Below are 20,853 nucleotides of genomic sequence, written 5' to 3'. Positions count from 1 at the left end.
GTACACCTATTTCTGTAATAATTTATTGATGAAGTGGTATAGTCAAGTCAGAACAAGTACAAGGACGTCTGGAGTTTTCAGAGTAAAGTGTTTCATAGAGAGTAAACTTTCTTTATGTATGTATGTACTTCTCTATTTGTTTTTTTATGTTTATGAGTTGTCTTACAATACATGAATGCGATCATACAGATTCTAATCTTATGGTTCAATACCAAGGTTATGTGGCTATGTTGTTATGGATTTCATTTTTATTAGAGTTGTCTTGCCAGTTGGAGAGAGTTAGAGACGTTACCTTGATTTGGAAGTGAAGTAAGGTAAGAGCTCTTGCGCCTAATACATTTGGAATAAAAAAGCCCTCTTCTCCAGATTTTTTCTCAGCAAGCAAAGTCTAAGAACCTGTTTTAAATCAGTTTATTGTATGGATGCTTTTATTGTGACTCTAACTATCTAACCGGAAATAAGATTCCCTCCATTACAGCGTCGTTGTAAACTGACTGGCCAATCACAGTGAAGTCCAGAGCCCTGTTGTATGTGCGCAAGTTCTATAATGTGCGCTTGTTTTTGTAGTCAGAGTACCACTCTGGGCGGAGTTTGGGAGTGGTGGTGGCATGGGACAATGCACAGAAAGTAGGACCTTATACCCGCTGTGGAGCCTTGCGAAACGAGTTGAGACGCAAATCGAGATCACTCTATGTAAGCACTTCCTTTCACTTTGTCAACAGTGAGTGTCAAGGGGCAGTGAGTACAACTGGTTGACGCCAATCAACGGTGTAAAAGGCAGCAAGTTGACAGTAAAATTGCTGAAGAAATGTTTTTAGCACTATAATGTGTGGCACATAACCAAGTTAAAATAGGTATTTAAAATTTTCGTGGCATTTTTCACGTCATCGTTACGGAAACGCTATTGACTACTAAATGCTAACGTTAATGTTAGGTTAACTTTGCTGGTTATTGCTTAGTTTAACAAGTCATGCTGAAATTTGTGTGTTGGCAGAGGTCAAACTAACCATATTTTATTGTGTTACTAAAGTAACGTTAATGTTTTGGCTTCAAAACAGGATTCCTGTCGTCCCAACCACATAGTTAACATATAGTGGCTAGCCTGTTTGGCTAGCTCATCTCTAGGACACTAACGCTGTTAATCAACGCTGTTTTTAGCAGCTTGCCACATTATGCTGCTTGTTCCTTGATGAAGTGTTATTAGGACATTAACTTATGTTGTTGTCTCATAAGTAGTTCAAACTACCAGCTTGGTCTATCAGTGATTATAGTTTACCTCACCTCGCGCATCGTTGAATGACTTCACTTCTAATCTTCTCTTACTTAAATTCTTCATTTGCACTCACCAGAGTTAAAAGAATGATTACAGTAACGTACATTTTACTAACGTACAATCTCTGACATTCACTTTACTGAACATATGTCATGTTCATTGGGGTATACACAGTAGGCACTCTGGAGGGTACCTTAAAAAAAGCTAAATTCGTTGATTATTGAAATATTCACTGTCTAAAGAAGTATATGTGTATTGATGACTAAAGATATCAAACATCTTCAAGTCTTATTTCTATTTCTTATTTCTCAAGATTTGTATCACCACAACTAATGAGCAACTCTTTTAGCTGCTGTCTGAATCTGTATATTATTGCATAATTTGCATGACACCCAGACCAGTCTTACGACATCATAATCCTGTTTCACAATGGATGTCTTTATTTCAAACGTCTACAGTTCTTTCACATTTCACAATTTACTAATATTTCTTTTTTCTTTTTTCTCTTTGTCAGATTTTGCAAATAATTGAAGGCAAATGTGGATTGAGTGAAACCCCCAGTACATTAATGTGTATCATTTTCTTCAAGTTTGACCCCCGGCCAGTATCCAAAAATGCCTACAGGTGAGATGTTAACTTTTCAACAATTTTGGATACTCATTTTGCTTAATGAAATATTGGTATATTAGAAAGGCCACTTTCACATACCTTACAAACATAACGGCTATCTAGGATTGCTCGGTATACTCAAAGACATGGTACATTGTATGCCAGGTGGCTGAATTGTCAGGAGATGTGTATACAAAAATAATGCATGATATTTTTTTCTGAATTATCTATTAAAAACGCAGGGTTTGAATATTTTAGTGTTTGTGTCACTTCAGCGAAGTGTTGGAACAAGCAGCTAAACAACATATACTGTATTTGTCCTTTTTTTTAGGTGCAAACACACATTAATCACAGTATATTAGCAAATAATTAAAAGGAGAGAATGTTGTTTACTGTAGTTTTAGGGGAGGTGTGCTGTCGCTACTTCATGAGTCAGTCCAATGATAAACTGCCCTGATGAAGGTCTTGTGGCAAAATGCGTTGGTATAATAAAGAAGATTTTTCTATTTGTCAACCAGTGTTACCAAGTTCTTTTATCTTTGTTTTCTGTAGTTTTGCAATCTATTTTATATATTTACATGCATTTATCTACTATAATTTTATAGTACTACACTAGCTATATATCGAACACAATGCATGTAGCTCTGCACATTAGGTTCAACCATAATTCAAACAACTTTATTTTCCATTTTTCTCAGTTCAAAAGTAGAATGTTGCCTTGCATGACAATCAGCTTTGTCACAAACAGAAAGAACAGTTATTACAGAAACTCAGGCACATTGTTGCTTTAATCTACTATTTTAAAGGTTTGCGTAACCTCCATGTGTCCTACCCAGTGGTGAATGCACCCATCTTTTAGTGGCCAGTGCAGACCAGAGCACTGCATGCACTGTTAGTTACAGTGCGATATGGAGTCCAGCTGATTTTAATCCCCCAGAGCTTGAGAGTGAGCTCTCTACCTGCCCACAGTCCATCTGTGTCCTTCCCTCTGGGAGTCTGACCCTGCCTAAGGAGATCACAGCAGAAGTGTGTTATGAGTACTGACTCAGACATAAACCTGGGGAAAGGTGAAATGTAATGTGTCCTAATTTGGTTACATCCGTGCTATATATAATCTACATGTTGCAGATGTACTGTTGTTATGCTGCTGTGGTATTTAGATCAAAAGGAAAGTGCAGTATACTTAAAATAAATTGGGTTGAAAGCAAGATTAAAGTTTCATTAGATACAATTATTAAACTCCCGCAGTGCAAAATGACAGGAATCTATCTGCAGGGGTTAAATGGGTTCATGTTCAGCAAAAATGACTCAGTGATTTCACATATGCTGAGAGTTTATGTTTCTGAGCTCAATCAACCAAGCAGTACAGTAATATGATTTTGACCTATAATTATTACTCTTCCTTAAGGGTAGCCATTGTCTTTTCTCTATGTTCTAGTAGTAGCCTTGATAAGGTGCTATGGTTATTGCACTTCAAAAGTTGAAAGTGATGCACTAAACAAACAGTATTCCGACCATTTTTCATAAATCTTTTGCAGTTATGTGGCTGATTTATTTTTTTTATCCCCTTAGAAGTATGTGGTTACTCCCAGTAATCTGCCAATTGTGGGCCACTGCTGGCTGAAGAAGGATACTCATAGAGATTCCAAAGCTTTATAGGTTGATCCCCATGGAAAGAGGAATATGTTCATTATATATCATGGCAGCTTCCCAATTAGACACTTGAAGTGTAACTCAAAGTGCCACATGTATTTTTATTTTGTTTGTTTTTTCCTTTAGCACTACCACGAGGGTAATGTTTTCACTTATTCTGTGAAATATATCATCGTCTAATAATGGTTGCTTTAGAATAAAGCTACTTGGACACCAAAAACAGTTTCATAAATAATATTGATTTGGCATAAGCTTTTACGCAGGATACCCTTGCTGCTGCAATCCTCCCATTTTGTCCGGGCTCGGGACTGGGGTCCAGCCAAAGGTGCCCCTTGGAGGCTGGGTGGGGCCGAACCTTGTGGGGTGGGATTCTAACCCGCAGCCTACTGCACACTAACCCATCCCATCTCTACCACTGTGCCACCAAGCCCCCGCTTAAATAGCTAATGCAAATTTCATGGAATTCTAACTATTTTCTGATATAACTTGCAAAGGCTCAAAAACAATAAAATCCAAAGAAAACCTCTTGTGAGTGCTGCAAGGCTGCCATTCTGCTTCTCACCATGCCTCATACAGCAGTGAGCTGCTCAAATGTGTTTTTTTCCTTTTTATTAATTAATTTATTTTTATCCCTCCGGATCCAACAGCAGATGCTCTCTATTGTGTAGCATCATTAGTGTTGGGTTTGTTTTCAGGAGAAGTGGTTGCTCACACAGTGCCATAGGAACAGGATATCATTAGCCTAGATGCAGTGAGGTCGACCCCCATTAGATCAGTTTGGTTTATGTGTCTGCCCTCAAACAGCATCCTGCTTCTTGCCTTAGACACCGTTGCCAAGATCAGAGGAAGCATAGTAAAGTGTAGTGATCAATAGATTTAATTTACTCTTTCTGTGTAGTATATACCTGTGTGATAAGATTCTTTGCTAAAATGCTAATTCATGTTTACAAATGTCATGTAGAGGGGATCTCTTTTCACTTTCCACAGTTATTTTGAAGATGTGTATTTGTACAACTTGATACTATTCGGTTTTATTGTAATTTATGTTACAGTTCCTGCTACACGTAGCAGAACACTTTTTTAGGTTCGCTTCCCATGTAGTCTCAACCTGGTGTTGATCCAGCAACAGTGTGGACTGATGAGGAAGAGATACTGTTTGCAACTCAAAACATACTGCTGAGCTGCTTGAAAATAAGTTTTTAAAAGTGGCCCTTTCATCTGTTTACAGTTACGACTTGATTATATATTTCAGATTTCAGGGACAGATTGTCAAACCAAGCAATATTCTAATACACCTGGACACTCCAAGGGACTGACTTTAAAACAGGAAAAAGAGTCTAGCTAAAAAAGATCAAAGCCTGCACACAAAATAGATCCATAGCTCCATTTTATTTTCTACTAATAAATTCTATATGAGGTATTTGTAGATATTTAAGATATTTGTACAGGGAAACATGCGTTCTATCTGTGCATATGACAATAAACACTTTTAATCTTTGTAGGAGGAAACGTGCTTAATTTTTGCATTATGGATTGTTGCTGGAGGCAACTGAACTTTAGGAGGAAGGAAAAAAGATTTTTGTGTCTAATACTACGTACTGATACATACTGAGATTATTATTGTCAGTCAACAAAGACAGTAAGGTGGAAGCAGAGTATTACAAGAGAACTTGGTTGAAATGCAGTTAACTCAATCAGCTGTAGATGACGGGTGAATTGATGCAGACCTGAGGCGCTGCAGCATTAGTTCTAGTTGGAGAAGAGCCTGTGTCTTTTTCCTTTACTATGTGTATTCAATACATAGAATTTGGATTAAACCCTAGTTGAAGCATTCTAGACAAGAGTAAATCAGGTTGAATTGTAGGTATTAGGTATGTTTATTTCTATGTTACAGGCAGCTTTGGAGAGGAAATAGTGTTATAGCCTGTATGATGATAAATTTCCATGCTACGCAGTTGACTGTAGTACCTGCTAGTAAAGCTTTGCAGTAGCTAATGGCTGGTGTTGTATTAGATATAGGTCACAATGCAGCTTGTAATTGTTAATGTAACATTAACAGATGTGAGACCCTGAACAATAATGAAGGTCCAAGTGTGTTCACTGTTATTTGTTGCAGTAAAAGTTCTCTTAGCCTTGGTTTGGAAATAAACAGATTTCAAATTGGGTAGAACACATGCACCTACTGGTGTGGGACAGGCACATACAGCTTTGTTTAAAGAGATGTAGATGGTGTGTTTTACCTATCTAGTACAGATTTTGACAGGTTTTATTTTAAGTAGGAAGCTTTAAGGTGAGGGGGAAAAAAATCATGCATCCTCTAAACTGTGTTGTTCAAAGTCTTCACTCTCCAGTGGTTCTATAGCAAATGTATTCTTACAAGTGAAATATGTGAACCCAGACTTTATTTTTTCCATCGTTGAGCAATTTGTTTAAACCTTTTGTGCTGCATTTTATAGACACATCATGTGGAACGATCAACCTAATGCCTCTTGTATCTTTGGAAACTGAAGGCTCTGCACTATAAAGTTCTGTGAGTGTGTAATAATAATTCTCTCCATAGTTTAAGAGGTTACAAAGTTAAAAAATAAGATGTTCATATTGGACAAAGAGCTTAAATCTGTTCAAAGTACAGTTCATTTTTATTAAATAAATATTGGCCTGATATGATGTTGTTGTTCGCCTGAGGTTATATTTGTCATACTAAGACTCGCTGCAATCAGAGGATTTGAATTGTTGTTGGTCTTGTTGTGTAATGTTTTTACACAAGAAAATCGTAGATTTAAAATGAAAAGAGGGTTACTTACTTTTTAACATGACTGTATGAGGTGTTTGCATTAAATGTGATTGCATTAGTCAATATTATACCATTAGTATTGACATAACAGTGTGATAGTATCATATATTCATTTTGTCAACATTGTCCATCCCTTTCTCGAAATTGATTTTTGTAATGCACTGGATAGAGTGTAATCAATGACTGTCTGAAATGAATGAAAGGGCATTCATTAGTCTAAAACACCGTGCAGAATGGTTCAAGTGAAAAAAGGCAGCTTTTTCAAATTGCTGCATTGCTCTGACACAGCTGAGGCTTCACAAATTCTTTTTTACTTTACTTTCTCCGTGTTAGGATTAGCTTTCTGACACTTCTATATTGACGCATATGTTTGGTATCTTATTTTTGATCTTCCTTCTTTTGGTCATTGTCAGAAGTTCATCCTCCATGACTTTTTGTATCCTTTTTGTACTGCCTAATCACTGTGTAAAATAAAAGTCTCTACTGCATTTGAAGGCTCCTGGAGACATCTGACACTCCTTTAAAGATGGAAATCCTGATGAGATGGTCAAGTCACTTGTAAAATGACCATCTCATAAATTGCAGGCAAACCTGATATTAGGATGTGCATGGGTCATAGACCTACATACATTTATGTTTGAATGCTTTGTTCTGATTTGCAGCCAAATTAGCTTTTTGCTAGAAGCTTTATATTACAGTTGCTTGTGTGTGACAATGTGTTGCTGTCCCTAGAAGGTAAAAAAAGCATACAAATAAAGAATAGCCATGGCATAAAAGAATCTTATGTTCTCTCAACCCAAGACCTATTGTAAAAACAAATATCAGGATACAAACATAACACCTGATCAGCCACACCTCTGCAGCAACCCTCAGTTATAGGTAATACATGGATTATTTCGTTAAAATGGCACATGTCAAGCGATGGAATACATACATTATGCAGTAAATGAATAAATGGTCCAGCATAAGGATCCTAGCTGACAAGGCCAAAGTGTGATGGCTAGACAATTGGGTTAAAGCATATCCAAAACAATATGTTCTGTGGGGTGTTCACATTCTGCAGTGATCAGTACCTACCACAATAGTCCAAAGAAGGACAACCAGTGAACTGGTCATATAGATGCCCACTTATTAATGCGCATGAAGAATGTCTGGTCCTGTTTTGTTGGTTTTGTTGGCTATAGATGACAGGTGACAGAGCACACGGCTACACAGTGCATCACAGCTTGCTGCATACAGGCTTCATACCTGCTCACTGTTCAGAATGCCCATGCTACTTCTCTTCACCATCCAAATTGTCTACAATCGCTAAGAAACATAACTGAACCATGAAGCAATGGAAGAGAGCAGCCTTGTCTAATGAATCATATATTTTTGTTTTACATCATGTGTAAAGCTAAGCGCACAAGTTCATAATTTATCTAGGTAGGAGATGGCTTTGGGATGCACTATGGGAGTTGGATCCACAGAGGCCCCACCTCATAGCTTACATGACCAAAACGCAATGCTGCTGATGTTTTGGTGCCAGATATCAGAGGACTCATTTAAAGATTGTGGAGTCCGTGCCTCAGTGGATGGGGCTTTTGTGGCTGCACAAGGGGGATTTACACAATATTACACAGGTGGTTTAATGTCTTGGCTGATTATTGGAAACAAATGATCACCTGCTACTGGAAAAGAAGACAATGGAGAAGGAGATTTGCTGAAGGTGCAAGAGAAAATAAAAAAGACTCATAGAATGAACAGAAAGTACAAATGCATCCAACCACTCTTTCTCTCCCAAGGCTAATTTTGGCTGCCAACAGAGATGAGGTCTACAGCAGGCCGTCCAAGGCTGCAGACTTCTGGGGGACCAACAGTGACATCCTCAGCGGTAAGTCGGTGCATTTAATAAATGGCTACATAAATAACAAAAAGTAAATATCTTTTTCATTGTCTCTGTTGCAAAGTGAAATGCAAAAACGTGGCTTTAATAGCAGCACTTGAGTATGGTTTTATTCAAGGCTAAACAGCTTTCAGTAATCAGAGAGACAGATTTCTCCTTCATGTCAGAATCCAGTTTTCCTCCTCTACATCACAGGACATGGTGACCCATGCTAAACTATTTAATTGACTGGTGTCCAATAGGAATTCTGCAAAAGACACAGAGATGGCTGTGTTGTTCATCACTCTCCTCTACTCTTTGTAATAGAGGGGTCAGGACTCCACTAGTAGGCCTTTAATTGATGGCTGGTTTTATGCAGTGTGACAGGAATAAATGGCTGTGTCTTATCTGCGGGGGCTGAGGGGCAGGCCCCTAAGGGAGACATAGCATGACAGGAAGACAGGAAGTAAGCTATAGCTCCCAGTGGGATAAGACTAGCTTTCTATCTACCCCCAGAGGAATAAGAGCCTGTGGCTTTCTTGGTCACTATCAGTGTACACTAAGTGCATCTGTCTTTATTGATCACCAGAAAGTGTACTAGACCAGCAAAGCCCAACCTTTTTTTGTGTCAAACGATGAAGAGGAATATGGAAAGAAAACATCTAATTTCACTAATAGATTGGATTTATTTTATTACTGCTAAACCTATACATGATGGTAATCCAATAAGTATGTCCAAAAAATCATACTGCACCTATATTTCTTATATACCATACAGACATGACTAAAAATGGTGTGTGTTTTGAATTAAAAACTCCTGTATGCCTTTGGTGACTAATAAGTAGACTGTCTTCAGTAAGTATCGTATTTATTATTGTGCTGTTTGGTGTCATTTTCTTGCCCTACGTTAAACATGAACAAGGGAAAGATAGAAAAGAGTTTTTTTTATGGAAAATGGACATTTGTTGTGTTTGACAACAAATACACATGAACATAATTGTTAACTGAATGGCTATTACCAATGTGCAGTATATTTTACTTCTAGATAAAGTCTAGTAAACATTAGAGCTCTTTTAATAAACATTTTACTACATCTGTGTAAATAGGGCTAGACTTGGAATTTGGTAAGGAAGGAGGATCATGGCTGGGAATCAACAAGCGAGGCAAGCTGGCAGCAGTTACCAACTACATGGAAGGCCGTCTCAACCCTGATGCACAAGGAAGAGGTGACACAAAAGAATTAAATCATATATCCGACGTAACCATAATCACCTACACTTCAGATTACTTAATTATGTAGCTGTTGTGCAGTTTAATTACATAATACATAGTTGAATTGCATAATTTAAAACCCATTTCTTCTTTCTGTTGCCATTCTGCAGGATTTCTAGTGTCTAACTACCTTATAGACAAGGATCTAGACAGCTACGCCTACCTGAAGAAAGTGTCAGCAGAAGGCCAACTGTACAATGGCTTCAACATCATCACAGCAGAGTTCAAGTGAGTGAAAGTTGGGGAAAAATTCATTTGAGTTTATAGTCAGCTTATAAAGCTCAAGATGTGTTAACATGAGCATCTTTGAAGCAGTGACGCTTGGCTGTAGAAGAAGACAAGTTTCTTTCAGTAAACAGCCATATTGCCAACATAAGACATTTCACAAGTTAAATGTATTCCAGAGAGGTAAGGAAAATACATAACATGACTGCATAAGACTTTCAGATATTGAGAAAGATATTAAGTTCTTATTGCGATGTGTGGGTGTTATGAAGTGACTTGCTATGGGCTACACATCAGAGAAAGTGACATATTCGAATACTGAAGGATTCAAACTCAGAGATTTTCAAACTTGTTGAGAATAGGTTGTAGCTCTGCTCCTCAGAGTTCTGGCCTTAACTTGGATTGAAACCACAAAAGCAGTGTCTTCATCTCTTGAGCCCTATACCAGCAGAACTAAAACAATTCTCTGTGAAAGAGCCAGCATTAAAATTCTGAAGGAACACCTGTTCATATGTCAAGAACATAAAAAACATATCAGATGTTTAAGCTGAGACATTTTATAATTTCATGAAAAATATTGGCTCATTTTAAATTTGATGCCAGTAACATATCTTTAAAAAGTTGAAAGAGGGTGATGTTTACCATTGTGTAGCGGCCCCTCTTCTTTAAACAACTGTCTGTGATGTCTGGTAAGTCAGGAGACCAGTTGCTGGAGTTTAGCAGAGGAATGTTGTCCCATTCTTGTCTGATGCAGGATTCTAGCTGCTTAATAGTCCTGGGCCTTTTTGCCAGATTTTTTGTTTTATGATGTGCCCAATGTTCCCTACTGGTGAAAGGTCTGGACTGCAGACAGGCCATTTCAACCCCCGGATTCTTCTCCTGTGAAGCCATGCTGTTTTGATGGATGCAGCATGTGGTTTAGCATTGTCTTGCTGGAATATGCAATGCCTTCTCTGAAAGAAACATTGTCTGGACGGAAGCATACGTTGCTCTACAACCTCTATGTACTTTTCAGCATTAATGGAACCTTTCTAGATGTGTAAGCTGCCTACGCCACAGGCAATAATGAACCCCCCATACCAACAGAGTTGCAGGCTTTTGAACTGTCCACTGACAACAAGCTGGATGGCCCCTCTCCTCTTTAATCGGCAGGACACAGCGTCCAAAAACAGTTTCAAATTTTGATTCATCTCATTTTGTTTTTTGTTGGGTTTTTTTGTTTTTTTGCCTCTGACCATTTTTAACAAGCTTTGGCCCAAATTACACAGTGGTGTTTCTGGATCGTAGTCACATATGGCTTTCGTCTTTGCATGATATAGCTTTAACTCCCATTTGCAATCCAACTCTGTTCACAGACAGTGATTTCTGAAAGTGTTCCTGAGCCTATGCAATGATGACCAGTAGAGAATCATGCCTGTTTTTAATGTAGTGCTGCCTGAGGGCTCGAAGATCACACCCATCCAGTTTTGATATTTGGACTTGTCCCTTGCGAACAGAGATTCCTCCTGATTCTCTGAATCTTTTGATGATATAGTGTAGATGGTGGTGGGATGTTCAAAGTCTTCAAACTTTTACAATGAGGAAAAGTTTTCTTAAATTAAACCTCTGACCATCTTTACATTTGAGCGGCTCTGCCTGTGAAATGCTCCTTTTATACATCGTTATATTACTGACCTGTTGCCAACTAACCTAAATAGTTTTCAAATGCTCCTCCCAATTAATTTTTCAGCCTTTTGTTGCCCCTCTTCCCATTTTTTATGATGTGTTGCTGTGATCCAATTCAAAATGAGCTTATATTTTCTATGAAATGGTAAAATGTCTCAGTTTCAACATCTGATATGTTGTTTATTGTTCTATTTTGAATAAATTATGGGTTGATGATATTCTGTTTTTATTTACACTTACAAATTTACACTTTTTTGGATTTAGGCTTGTGTTTTCCCCTCATCTGCTTTACGCTCCTGCCTTAATGGAATTTGATGAACTGGTAAAAAGAGAAAAATCTAAGTGAGATCAGTCCACACAAAGATAGATGTCATGGATGGGAGCCCCTGTAGACAATTGGCATAGAAACAGGTCTCAGTTTCTGCCAGACAGAGGTTAGAAGTTCAGCTGCAATACACATCCCTGCCAGGGAAAAAAAATCAGGGTTTTCTTTTGAAGTAAGGTGTCCTGATCTGTGTATCCTCGTAACATGGCCTCAAGCACAGTCTCCTCTCAAATGGCATTTTCTTATTCCTGTACAATCCTTTCCTCGTATTTTAAGCATGTCTTCTAGGTTAGAGACAGAGGTTGGCTTCATATTGTGTTAGTCTTGTAATATCATAAAATCTATCATTTAATCAGCTGCTTTCCTCCAGTGTAATCTGATAATATGGATATGTCATAGTCTATTAAAACAATATGTCCATGATTAGAGACAGAGGAAACGGCAACCGTTACAGGCAAATTTATCAACTGTCCATAGTCAGCTAATTAACCTAACATTATATCAGAGAAAACATTGAAAATCTTTAGTTTTTAATGTCTCCTAATGACATGCTGTGTCTTTAGCTGTGTCTTGAATCTTTTTAAATTACTTACTGTTCTCCGTCGGTTTTTACTCCACCTTATTATCTGGACAAATCCAAACGCTTTTGAAGAATCTTTGATTATTAATTTTTTATTATTATTATTTTTTACATAGTATTAAACACACAAAATCAGCAAGATGGCTTAACTGTGGTTTTTCCGAGGCTGAATCCATCAGGTTGCAAATGTCCACAATAAGATCAGGAGTCCTAGTTGCACTTGCAGTGGCCCAGTGGCATTCCTGCTATCACACCCATGAGTCAAGAGCAAAGTGAAAGACACTGCTTATGTTGTGATAATGCTTTATGTCTTAGAGCCACTTTGAGCAAGCTGTCATCTGTTGCTCAACAGAGCTTCGTGCTGTGAAAGTCTTGTAAATGTATTTCTTCACAAATACCCATCGGAGCCACGTTCACTGCAGACACAGATGACTCATATTGACAGAAAGAAAACGTTTTAATAAACACTGTCATTACCAGCCTATTTGCTTTTATACTGTAGTGTGTTGAGCAGTATAGAGGAAATTAGGTGTTTATTGTCCAAATCAGAAACTGTCCAAATCTACCCTCTGGTGGGTAGAAAGAAGCTCCATAACATCAGTTACAGTGTGGCTGCCATCTGATAAAATGTGCCTACAATTTTTAGCCATTTGTTGTCTTCATTCGGTGTGTGTGTGTGTGTGTGTGTGTGTGTGTGTGTGTGTGTGTGTGTGTGTGTGTGTGTGTGTGTGTGTGTGTGTGTGTGTGTGTGTGTGTGTGTGTGTGTGTGTGTGTGTGTGTGTGTGTGTGTGTGTGTGTGTGTGTGTGTGTGTGTGTGTGTGTGTGTGTGTGTGTGTGTGTGTGTGTGTGTGTGCGCGTGTGTGTGTGTGTGTGCGCGTGTGTGTGTGTGTGCGCGTGTGTATGAGATTATCCATATTGAGATTCATTTGAGAGAAAGGGTGCACAACAGACACTTTAAATTATTTCAGTCTGACACTGATTTATGCATTGCCTGTGTGCAAATGTGATTCTTGTTAAACCAATATTGTCTTGCTTAATAATGTATAACAAAGTTCAAATGAGTTCTGCATGTGAGCGATTTAGTCAGTGCCACACTGCGTGTTCCAGAACATAAGACTGAGCCACCCCACAGTGGGATATACATGTAAATTTCCATTTCAGATATTCTCTGTAAGATCCTCTCAGGACCCCATATCCAACACTTTATCTGAAATTTCTATAGTTCAGGTTTCTGATCCCACTTTATGTTGCTGGTACTTTAAAGTCAATGCCCAGAGATCCATTTTAATGAATATCTCCTCTGATGTTTGCCTGCAAAGATGTGCCTCCTTTAGTGCACTTTAAGTCAAGCAGTGAGGTTGTTTTTCTAAAAACAACTTTAAGAAACTGGTTCAATCTTATTGCCTAAAACCATGTGTTGTAATTCTTAGCAGAAATGTGTTCAAGAGATGAATAAGTGAAAAACAGTGATGTTGCAGATACACACATTCCAGAGGGGAGGGATGGATGAACTACTGTGAGTATTTGCTTTTTTCAAGCACCAAGATACCTGTGTGGAGAACCCATTCACGTACAGTGACATGGACAGACATTAACAGTAAATATCTCAAATGTAGCCTGCATTGTTTTTTGAGTGAACCTAATTGTCTAAAGATTGCCACACAAATAAAAATAAAGTAATGTTGACTTTGGCTTTCAACTGTAGATGTTAGCATGGGGTCATTTTTACAACAGAGGAGAACTGAATACCATCCTTCAATGGAGGCCTGTCTAACGACATGAAGGCTCTCTTTGCTAGGATAATTTCTCAAGGTCAGGTATGATGAGATTTCATATCAAATCACAGAGTATTTCTATTAAGTTTGGAGTCACATTTAAGTCATATAAAGTAACTGATGTTGTCATCAAAATAAGAATCAAAAATACTTTATTAATCCCTGAGGGGAAATTGCTTTCTTCCCAGTCTCCCATGCCGGAGTAGGAACTTGTGCATAAGAACATGACATATAAACAAAGAAAGAGAATAAGATAAAAATTAAAAAAAAGGTTAAGCTTTCATTCCACTGCCCCAGCACACAACAGCAAACAGAATCACACTAGCAACCACAGACTAATAAAACATCTCCAACAGATGTTAAAGGTCCTGACCCTTCTCAGGAAATAGTAGTGGCTTTTGCCCTTTTTGTAGAGGGTTTCACTGTTCTTAACCAGGTCCAATTTATTCTCAATAAACACTCCCAGGTATTTATAATCCTCTACAACTTCCACACTGTGACCCTATATAGAGTTTCTAGTGCCTTGGCCCTCTTCAAATCAACAACCAGTTGCTTTTTCTTTGCCACATTGAGCTGCAGATGGTTCTTCTCACTCCATGTGACAAAGTTATCCACCACAGCCCTCTATTTAGACTCGTCACCCTTACTGATACATCCAACTATGGCAGAGTCATCAGAAAACTTCTGACGGTGGCACGACTCAGTCTGGTAGCTGAAGTTCGTGGTATAAAGGGTGAAGAGGAAGGAAGTGTTACTCACCACTCTGTCTGACACACCGTGCTGCAAACATACATACTGTGGTCTGCCAGTCAACAATCCCAGACACAATGGGAGGTCACTTTACTAATTGTCCCAGCTTTACAATTAGAAACATTATCACAATGACCATGCTAACATAAAGATCTGAGGCAAAAATGTAAAGTTTAACAACAAGTGACATCTTAGTTCAGCGCATTACTGTGCTGGCATTTGCTAATTAGCATTAAGTAGCTGAGGTGGATGAGAATGGTATTAACTTTCCTGTTGTCAGCCACAAACGTTTTTGACCTCATAAATGAGAATTCACTGGATTGCTCAAGTATTATAATAGTACCATTCAAGGGTGGTAAAATAATTTAATATAAAACCTCAAGTGTCAACTTCACAGTGGAATTAGGAGACATAGAATCACCAAAGTCATTCGTCTGCTGGGCACCTTGGGTGGGCCTATTGTACCATGTTTCATGATGATCCATTTAGTAGTTCTAACAATATTTCACTCTAAGCCAATCAGAAAATCAGGCACCAATATAGTGAACAATGATTTAAAAATGGACAAATGAAATCTATTTTTTAGTCACATTCCTCTAATGTCTGCATCTGTGGTTGTCCATTTTACGATGTTTGTGATTGGTTATGGGAGCTCATGCTGTCGTTTCCCAGGAGCCCCCTCCAACATGCCTATCTACATTCTGAGCTAATAATGTTGAAAGCTCCTCCAACCATCTCCCGGCAACTACACCACAGCTGGCGATGTGGAGACTGCTCTGCAGCCTCAGTATAGAGGACTCTTCATTAGAACGTCTCCCTGCCAGCATACTGATTACATCTCTGTCTGAGATCTGAAAAAGCCTGTTTTTGACTCGTCCCTCCTCGTTCTCTCACTGCCCAGTGGCTTTGACCTCCTGCTGTTCCCTCATCTCAGCTCAAATCAACCCAAAGCACACCTGATGGGACTTGAAATAGCAGAAATAGAGCCATCTACCTACAAATCCTCCACTTGCCTCCACCACAGCCAATTTGATGCACATCACAGGAAAAGTGTATATATACTGCTATATAGACACCAGCAATACCTCAAAGGCTTGAGGTATTGTTGGCTGCACGTTGCAGTACCAAGATGAAAATAGTATTTCAGACATTGTGTTTGTCCACAGCAGAACTGACAATAAGTCAAAGCTTCTCTTTCCCTTCAGGTTAGAGCTCCCTCTGGCTCCTGTTAAGCTGCTACAGTATGCATGCACATAAAAGTGGTCACTGCTACCACCCCAGTCAGCATTGGCCAGTGCCGTTGTGTTTGTAGTAATAGAACACAGAAAAGTACATTATTTAGACTGTTAACCTTGGCTTAGGTAACAGTTGGAAACGATATTAAGGCTTTTGATTTGTTATCGTTACAGAGGTCGTCTCAACAAACAGCTTTAGGATTTTCTCTCCGTTACTTGGACACATATTGTCCTGGCTTTACAAACTGTTTGCCCATGAAATTTACACAAGACCTTGGAACAGAAAATAATGACTTTTTCACAAGGGCCAGCTGTAGACAAGCATGTTTATATGTAATTATTTGTAGGGAATTAAAGTGACAGTGTGCGTCTGTGAGATTTATTCATGTCTATCTGTGTCATCTCAATATTCCCTCAGTCTGTTGCTAACGTTTAAGTAAACATGAAACTGTCCCTCTGGAAAGTATGGTGTGAATTAAAAAAAAGTAAAACTGCCAACTAACCAAAGTAGTTGTCAAATGCTCCTCCACTGATGAGATCAAATCATTTAAGACCATCCTCCAACTACTGTAAATGTTAAAATGCAAAGAGCCAGCTTATTTAAAGCATCATCTTTTAAACCTTTCTGTCTGTGAAGCTGTGTTCGTGTAATAGATAATGGTCCTTCCTGGAATATGTTACAGTAATAATTATTGACTTCTTGAAACCAAATATCCAATTTGCAGGTGAGCGTAATGTTTATCCTGTACTGTACATCATTTACTGATTATAACAACGGAATTGTTTACTTTATTGATTGAGTTACCTAATAGTCTTGATTAATTTATATATTGTTACAAGAGATATATTAAACATCATAAAATTGTAATAAATAATCTCATTATTTCAGCCCAGATATACAAAGACAACTACTATAACAGATATCCACCCTTAGGACATTTCTTTAATCAAATCTTTGACATTATTGGTAATCCACTAATTGGTTAATCAATTCTCTTTCTTAACATCACAAATGAAATCTTGTTGTAGCTTGGCAAACATTTTGTACTGTAAGGCACACACATCTTTTCCCTGATTTCTAGCTTGGTTTTTAAAAATGATCCAATAAATTTAGTTGCAGAGCAACAAGCCCAGCAGCATATTCGGTTCTGTCTTGCCAACTCTTGACTGGGAAACTTTCCAAGTTAGATATTGAAGCAGTGTTGCAGCACATTTCAGATTGACTGATGCCACTGGTACGGCTGTCATAAAATTGACATAAAAAAACTTCATTCTCCTACTGGTTCAAAGGATTTGATCGTAATTTATTATTCACCCTCCTGTACCAAAGCTGTCAGAGATGCCCTTGATGTCAGACAGATTTTTCAGACTGAATAAAGTCCCCCTAATACCGTAACTAAATGGTTTTGTGCACTCATTTTTGTTTTGAAGCCTTAATTTCAATCTGTTGTTCCTTTAAAATAAGATTTAAATGCTGCTTTTAAGTATGATGTTTGTTTTCCCATGTGATTTGTGTGTACAAATCAAATTGGCTTTTTAATTCCAATATGTCAGGGCTGCCATTAAATAATACTGTATGGTGCACTCCTTCATCCTTAGCACTCATTTTACATTATTTCCTCTAGTAGTGCTCCTTTGAACATCCTCATTGCTGTACTGACATTCGCAAGAGAAATCAAGTATTATGACTTACAACACAGCTTATATAATTAGTCATTAAATTAAAGTTAAATCATCACTAAATGCTTTCTTTAATTTTTCATCTTACCATGTCCTGTGTAGAGCCAAACAAGACATTGTGTGTTACTATGGAAACAGAGGCAGCCCTGAACCCATCCGTCTAAACCCAGGTCTGTGTTTTTAATATGGTTGCTGTAGAAACCACTCATTTCATATTTACTTCTTGCATATGATCTATTTATGTTGATATTGCTCTCAGATTGTCAGATTCCTGGTTTATGTTGAACAAGGTCAATAACAGAGCTTGCAAGCATATGATTTGTCTGTATGTTTCACATCCCATTCTCCTCAACAGGAATCTATGGGTTGAGTAATTCACTGCTGGATACTCCATGGAAGAAATTGTTGAAAGGCAAGCAGCACTTCACTAGCGTTGTCAACAACCAGTCCCTGTCGTCTGATGGACTGGTGCAGGAGCTGCTCGGCATCCTAAATAATGAGGATCTGTGAGTGTTGAACACCCACTTAACCATTCTAAAACTGCAGACACATTTCATTTTTATTCCTATCTATGTTTAAATGCTGTTACACCTTAGTTTCTTGTTTAATTGAGTATTGAGAGTATGTACATATACACTCACTAGTAATACTGAGTGCAGTGTGGTTGTTGTTACATTTTTGTTGTGGCAAATTAGAGAAGAAGACAGAATATCACTCATATATTTATGATAAATATAATGTTGGCTTAGCTGAGCTTAGCACAAAGAATGGAATCAGGACAGACCAGTATTTCAGGAATGAATTGATGTTCATGTGCTTCATCAGGCTCACTTAAACTAGATAAGTGCATAACCTATTGTGTTTTGTGTTTGTTTTTTAACCTTGAGATTAAGAAAGAGGTTTCAGTTAGATGTGAGTTGAGAAAAAAAACGTCTAGACAATCTTGGTCATTGAAGTTTGAGACAGATGTGTGTAGATTTTGTAGATTTAATGGATCACTCAAGAGTTTAAAATGCTTTGTGGAAATTCCAAAAGATACAATGCTTTAAAAGCCGGACTTCTATGTATGTGTATTGTGTTTGTTTAACAGGAACTCACCGGATCCACTTCAGGAGATGCAGGGTGATGGCTTCAGCAAACCCATGATCCAGGCTCTGTCAGCGGTGTGTGTTCGCTCATCTCATTATGGCACAAGGTCAGTGTCTTCCACCCACTGCAAATCTCTTCCCCTGTTTGTCTCCACCTGAAGTGTCTGACAGGACTGAGCTAGGCTGCAGGATCATAGACAACAGAGAGCCTCTGGTTTATTAAAAAAATAAATACCCAGTGTAATTCATCTTTCACAGCAATAAAATGAAAGGGTCTTGTCTGCACTGTGAAGCCACAGTAGATTAATGGATACAGAGACTGTCCCTGTAGCAAAAAGGTCAGAGGGTCAGTCTTTGCCAGAGCCATCAAAGTGTCATTCAGCAAGTCACTGTCTGTTACTGCACTGCTTGCCCATTCTCGTGTTTGGATAAGTACCTCAAATGTGCCTTTTAAATGATCATAGTTGTCCTTGGTCTTTCTCCTGTTAGGTGCCTGTGGTGTTTTTTAACCATTTTTTATTGTCATCTTATTCATGTGATGTTTTTTGTATTTGTTTCCTCATGTCCCCTGTGCCCATGCCCTGTCAGGACCAATACAATAATCCTGATAGACGCGGAAGATAACGTGACATTCACAGAGCGCACCATGCTAGATGAGGACCCAACCAAATGGAGCGTCAGTTCTTTCCAATTCAAACTTCAGGTGTGAAGACATGATGGAGAAAAACCCACTCTGTGCCTTTCTGCCTCACCTTTACTTCCACAGCTTGGGCCCTTCCCATCTTCAGCTGCACTCAACCTGTAACAGCTTTGTGAACATGAAAACTAATGTGCACTTTTACTTTAGCTAGTCCGCTGTTTCATTGACTACAGTTTCATTTCTTATTCTTGAATAAAGGTAAGATGAACTGTATGAACAGGTGTGCTAATTTAAACAATTGCCAAAGAACAATTAAAATATTTCACATGTCATAAAACAGCATGGTGGGTTTGCTTCGAGAAGAATTTATTACAGATTGCTGTTAATTTACTTATTAACTGCAGTTAATACCCCTTCTCACAACATTGTCATGCAGTGTTGGTCAGATTTTTACCTTTTACATACATGAAACAGAGTAAATATAGTGCACTTTTTTCTTTTTGAATTTCTGATTTGTACAACCCTATCATTGGAAATGAACTATGCCCCAGGCTTGTACAACATAATTTCAGCATTATTACCATGTTAAATATTTATCACACTCATATTTGGCTTACCATAAAGTATAATTATTTTTCAAACACACTGTTAGAACCCTGGTCATTTAGAAGCTGTGTGTTTATGCACTGTAATCTCTGCATTTAACTGTATATTAGTCACCTGCCTCTCTCTGTTTTCTTATTTGGGTGCATTTGACCTCTAAAAATTCACACTAGGAGATGTACAGGCACAAATAATAAAAAAATAAAATCTTATTTGTTGCTAAATACATGTAGCTGCTTTCTTTCTGCATTGCATGCATTTTAACAAACCACAACATTAGTTTTATTCTATGGGACAAGATCCAAATACAATAATTTCTTGGTGCAAAAATATGTTTTATCTGAAGACAGTATAAGGCTTGAGCCTTCCAAATAAGAGTCATTAAATGGATTTTTTGCTGGCAGTTTGTTACTATTCAGTCACCGAAACTAAATAGAAAGCTGTCCAATGAAAAACAGTGGGAACGTCTTTATATATACTTTAAATATCCCCTGGATTTGATTATCTCAGAGTGCTGAAACCTCCAACTAGCTTTAGATATACAATTGAATACATTATTGCAAAGAACAAGGACTGTGGATTTAACCACCTATTATTTGCTTTGCAAGAAAATTTGTGTTCATGGCTTGGAGGCATAGGAGGAATGATTACAGAAAGCAAAATTCCCTTCAGTGTGATTATGGGCATGTGACCATTATAAGACACTAGAGAATGTGTGAATTTCTGCTTTGAGCAACTGCGCAGCTCTCTGGACGTACTGTTAGTGAATAGTGACCTCAACTGGCAAGTTGATGCAATGCAACTGAAATCATGTTAACCTGC

The 20,853-nt window shown here is 38.1% G+C and overlaps 1 protein-coding gene across 3 annotated transcripts; it reads left to right on the top strand.

Annotated features, from left to right (window-relative positions):
* The first annotated feature begins 535 nt into the window (after window positions 1–535).
* tango2 (transport and golgi organization 2 homolog (Drosophila)) lies at window positions 536–20,255 on the top strand. 3 transcript variants are annotated; one of them, XM_067522488.1, is made up of 9 exons: window positions 536–693; window positions 1,788–1,897; window positions 8,114–8,202; window positions 9,300–9,419; window positions 9,576–9,693; window positions 17,803–17,870; window positions 18,056–18,206; window positions 18,791–18,895; window positions 19,377–20,255. In XM_067522488.1, exons 2-9 carry the CDS (start codon window positions 1,842–1,844, stop codon window positions 19,495–19,497), a joined length of 828 nt encoding a protein of 275 aa, XP_067378589.1. In that variant the 5' UTR covers window positions 536–693; window positions 1,788–1,841; the 3' UTR covers window positions 19,498–20,255. The 3 variants fall into 3 exon arrangements, with proteins under 3 accessions (XP_067378589.1, XP_067378590.1, XP_067378588.1); XM_067522489.1 differs by having other exon boundaries at window positions 554–721; XM_067522487.1 differs by lacking the exon at window positions 536–693 and adding an exon at window positions 716–854.
* The last annotated feature ends 598 nt before the right edge of the window (window positions 20,256–20,853 follow it).

The sequence above is a fragment of the Channa argus genome, chromosome 11 (genome assembly GCF_033026475.1).
Source record: "Channa argus isolate prfri chromosome 11, Channa argus male v1.0, whole genome shotgun sequence".
NCBI lineage: Eukaryota > Metazoa > Chordata > Actinopteri > Anabantiformes > Channidae > Channa > Channa argus.
Note: the sequence above shows the minus strand (reverse complement) of the source record. Positions and strands in the feature narration are given on the sequence as shown.

Coding starts and splice junctions, on each gene's coding strand:
- tango2 (XM_067522488.1), top strand. CDS start 1,842: ATGTGTATCATTTTCTTCAAGTTTGACCCCCGGCCAGTATCCAAAAAT. Junction 17,871..18,055: donor ACCCATCCGTCTAAACCCAG/GTCTGTGTTTTT, acceptor TCTCCTCAACAG/GAATCTATGGGTTGAGTAAT. Junction 18,207..18,790: donor ATCCTAAATAATGAGGATCT/GTGAGTGTTGAA, acceptor TTTGTTTAACAG/GAACTCACCGGATCCACTTC.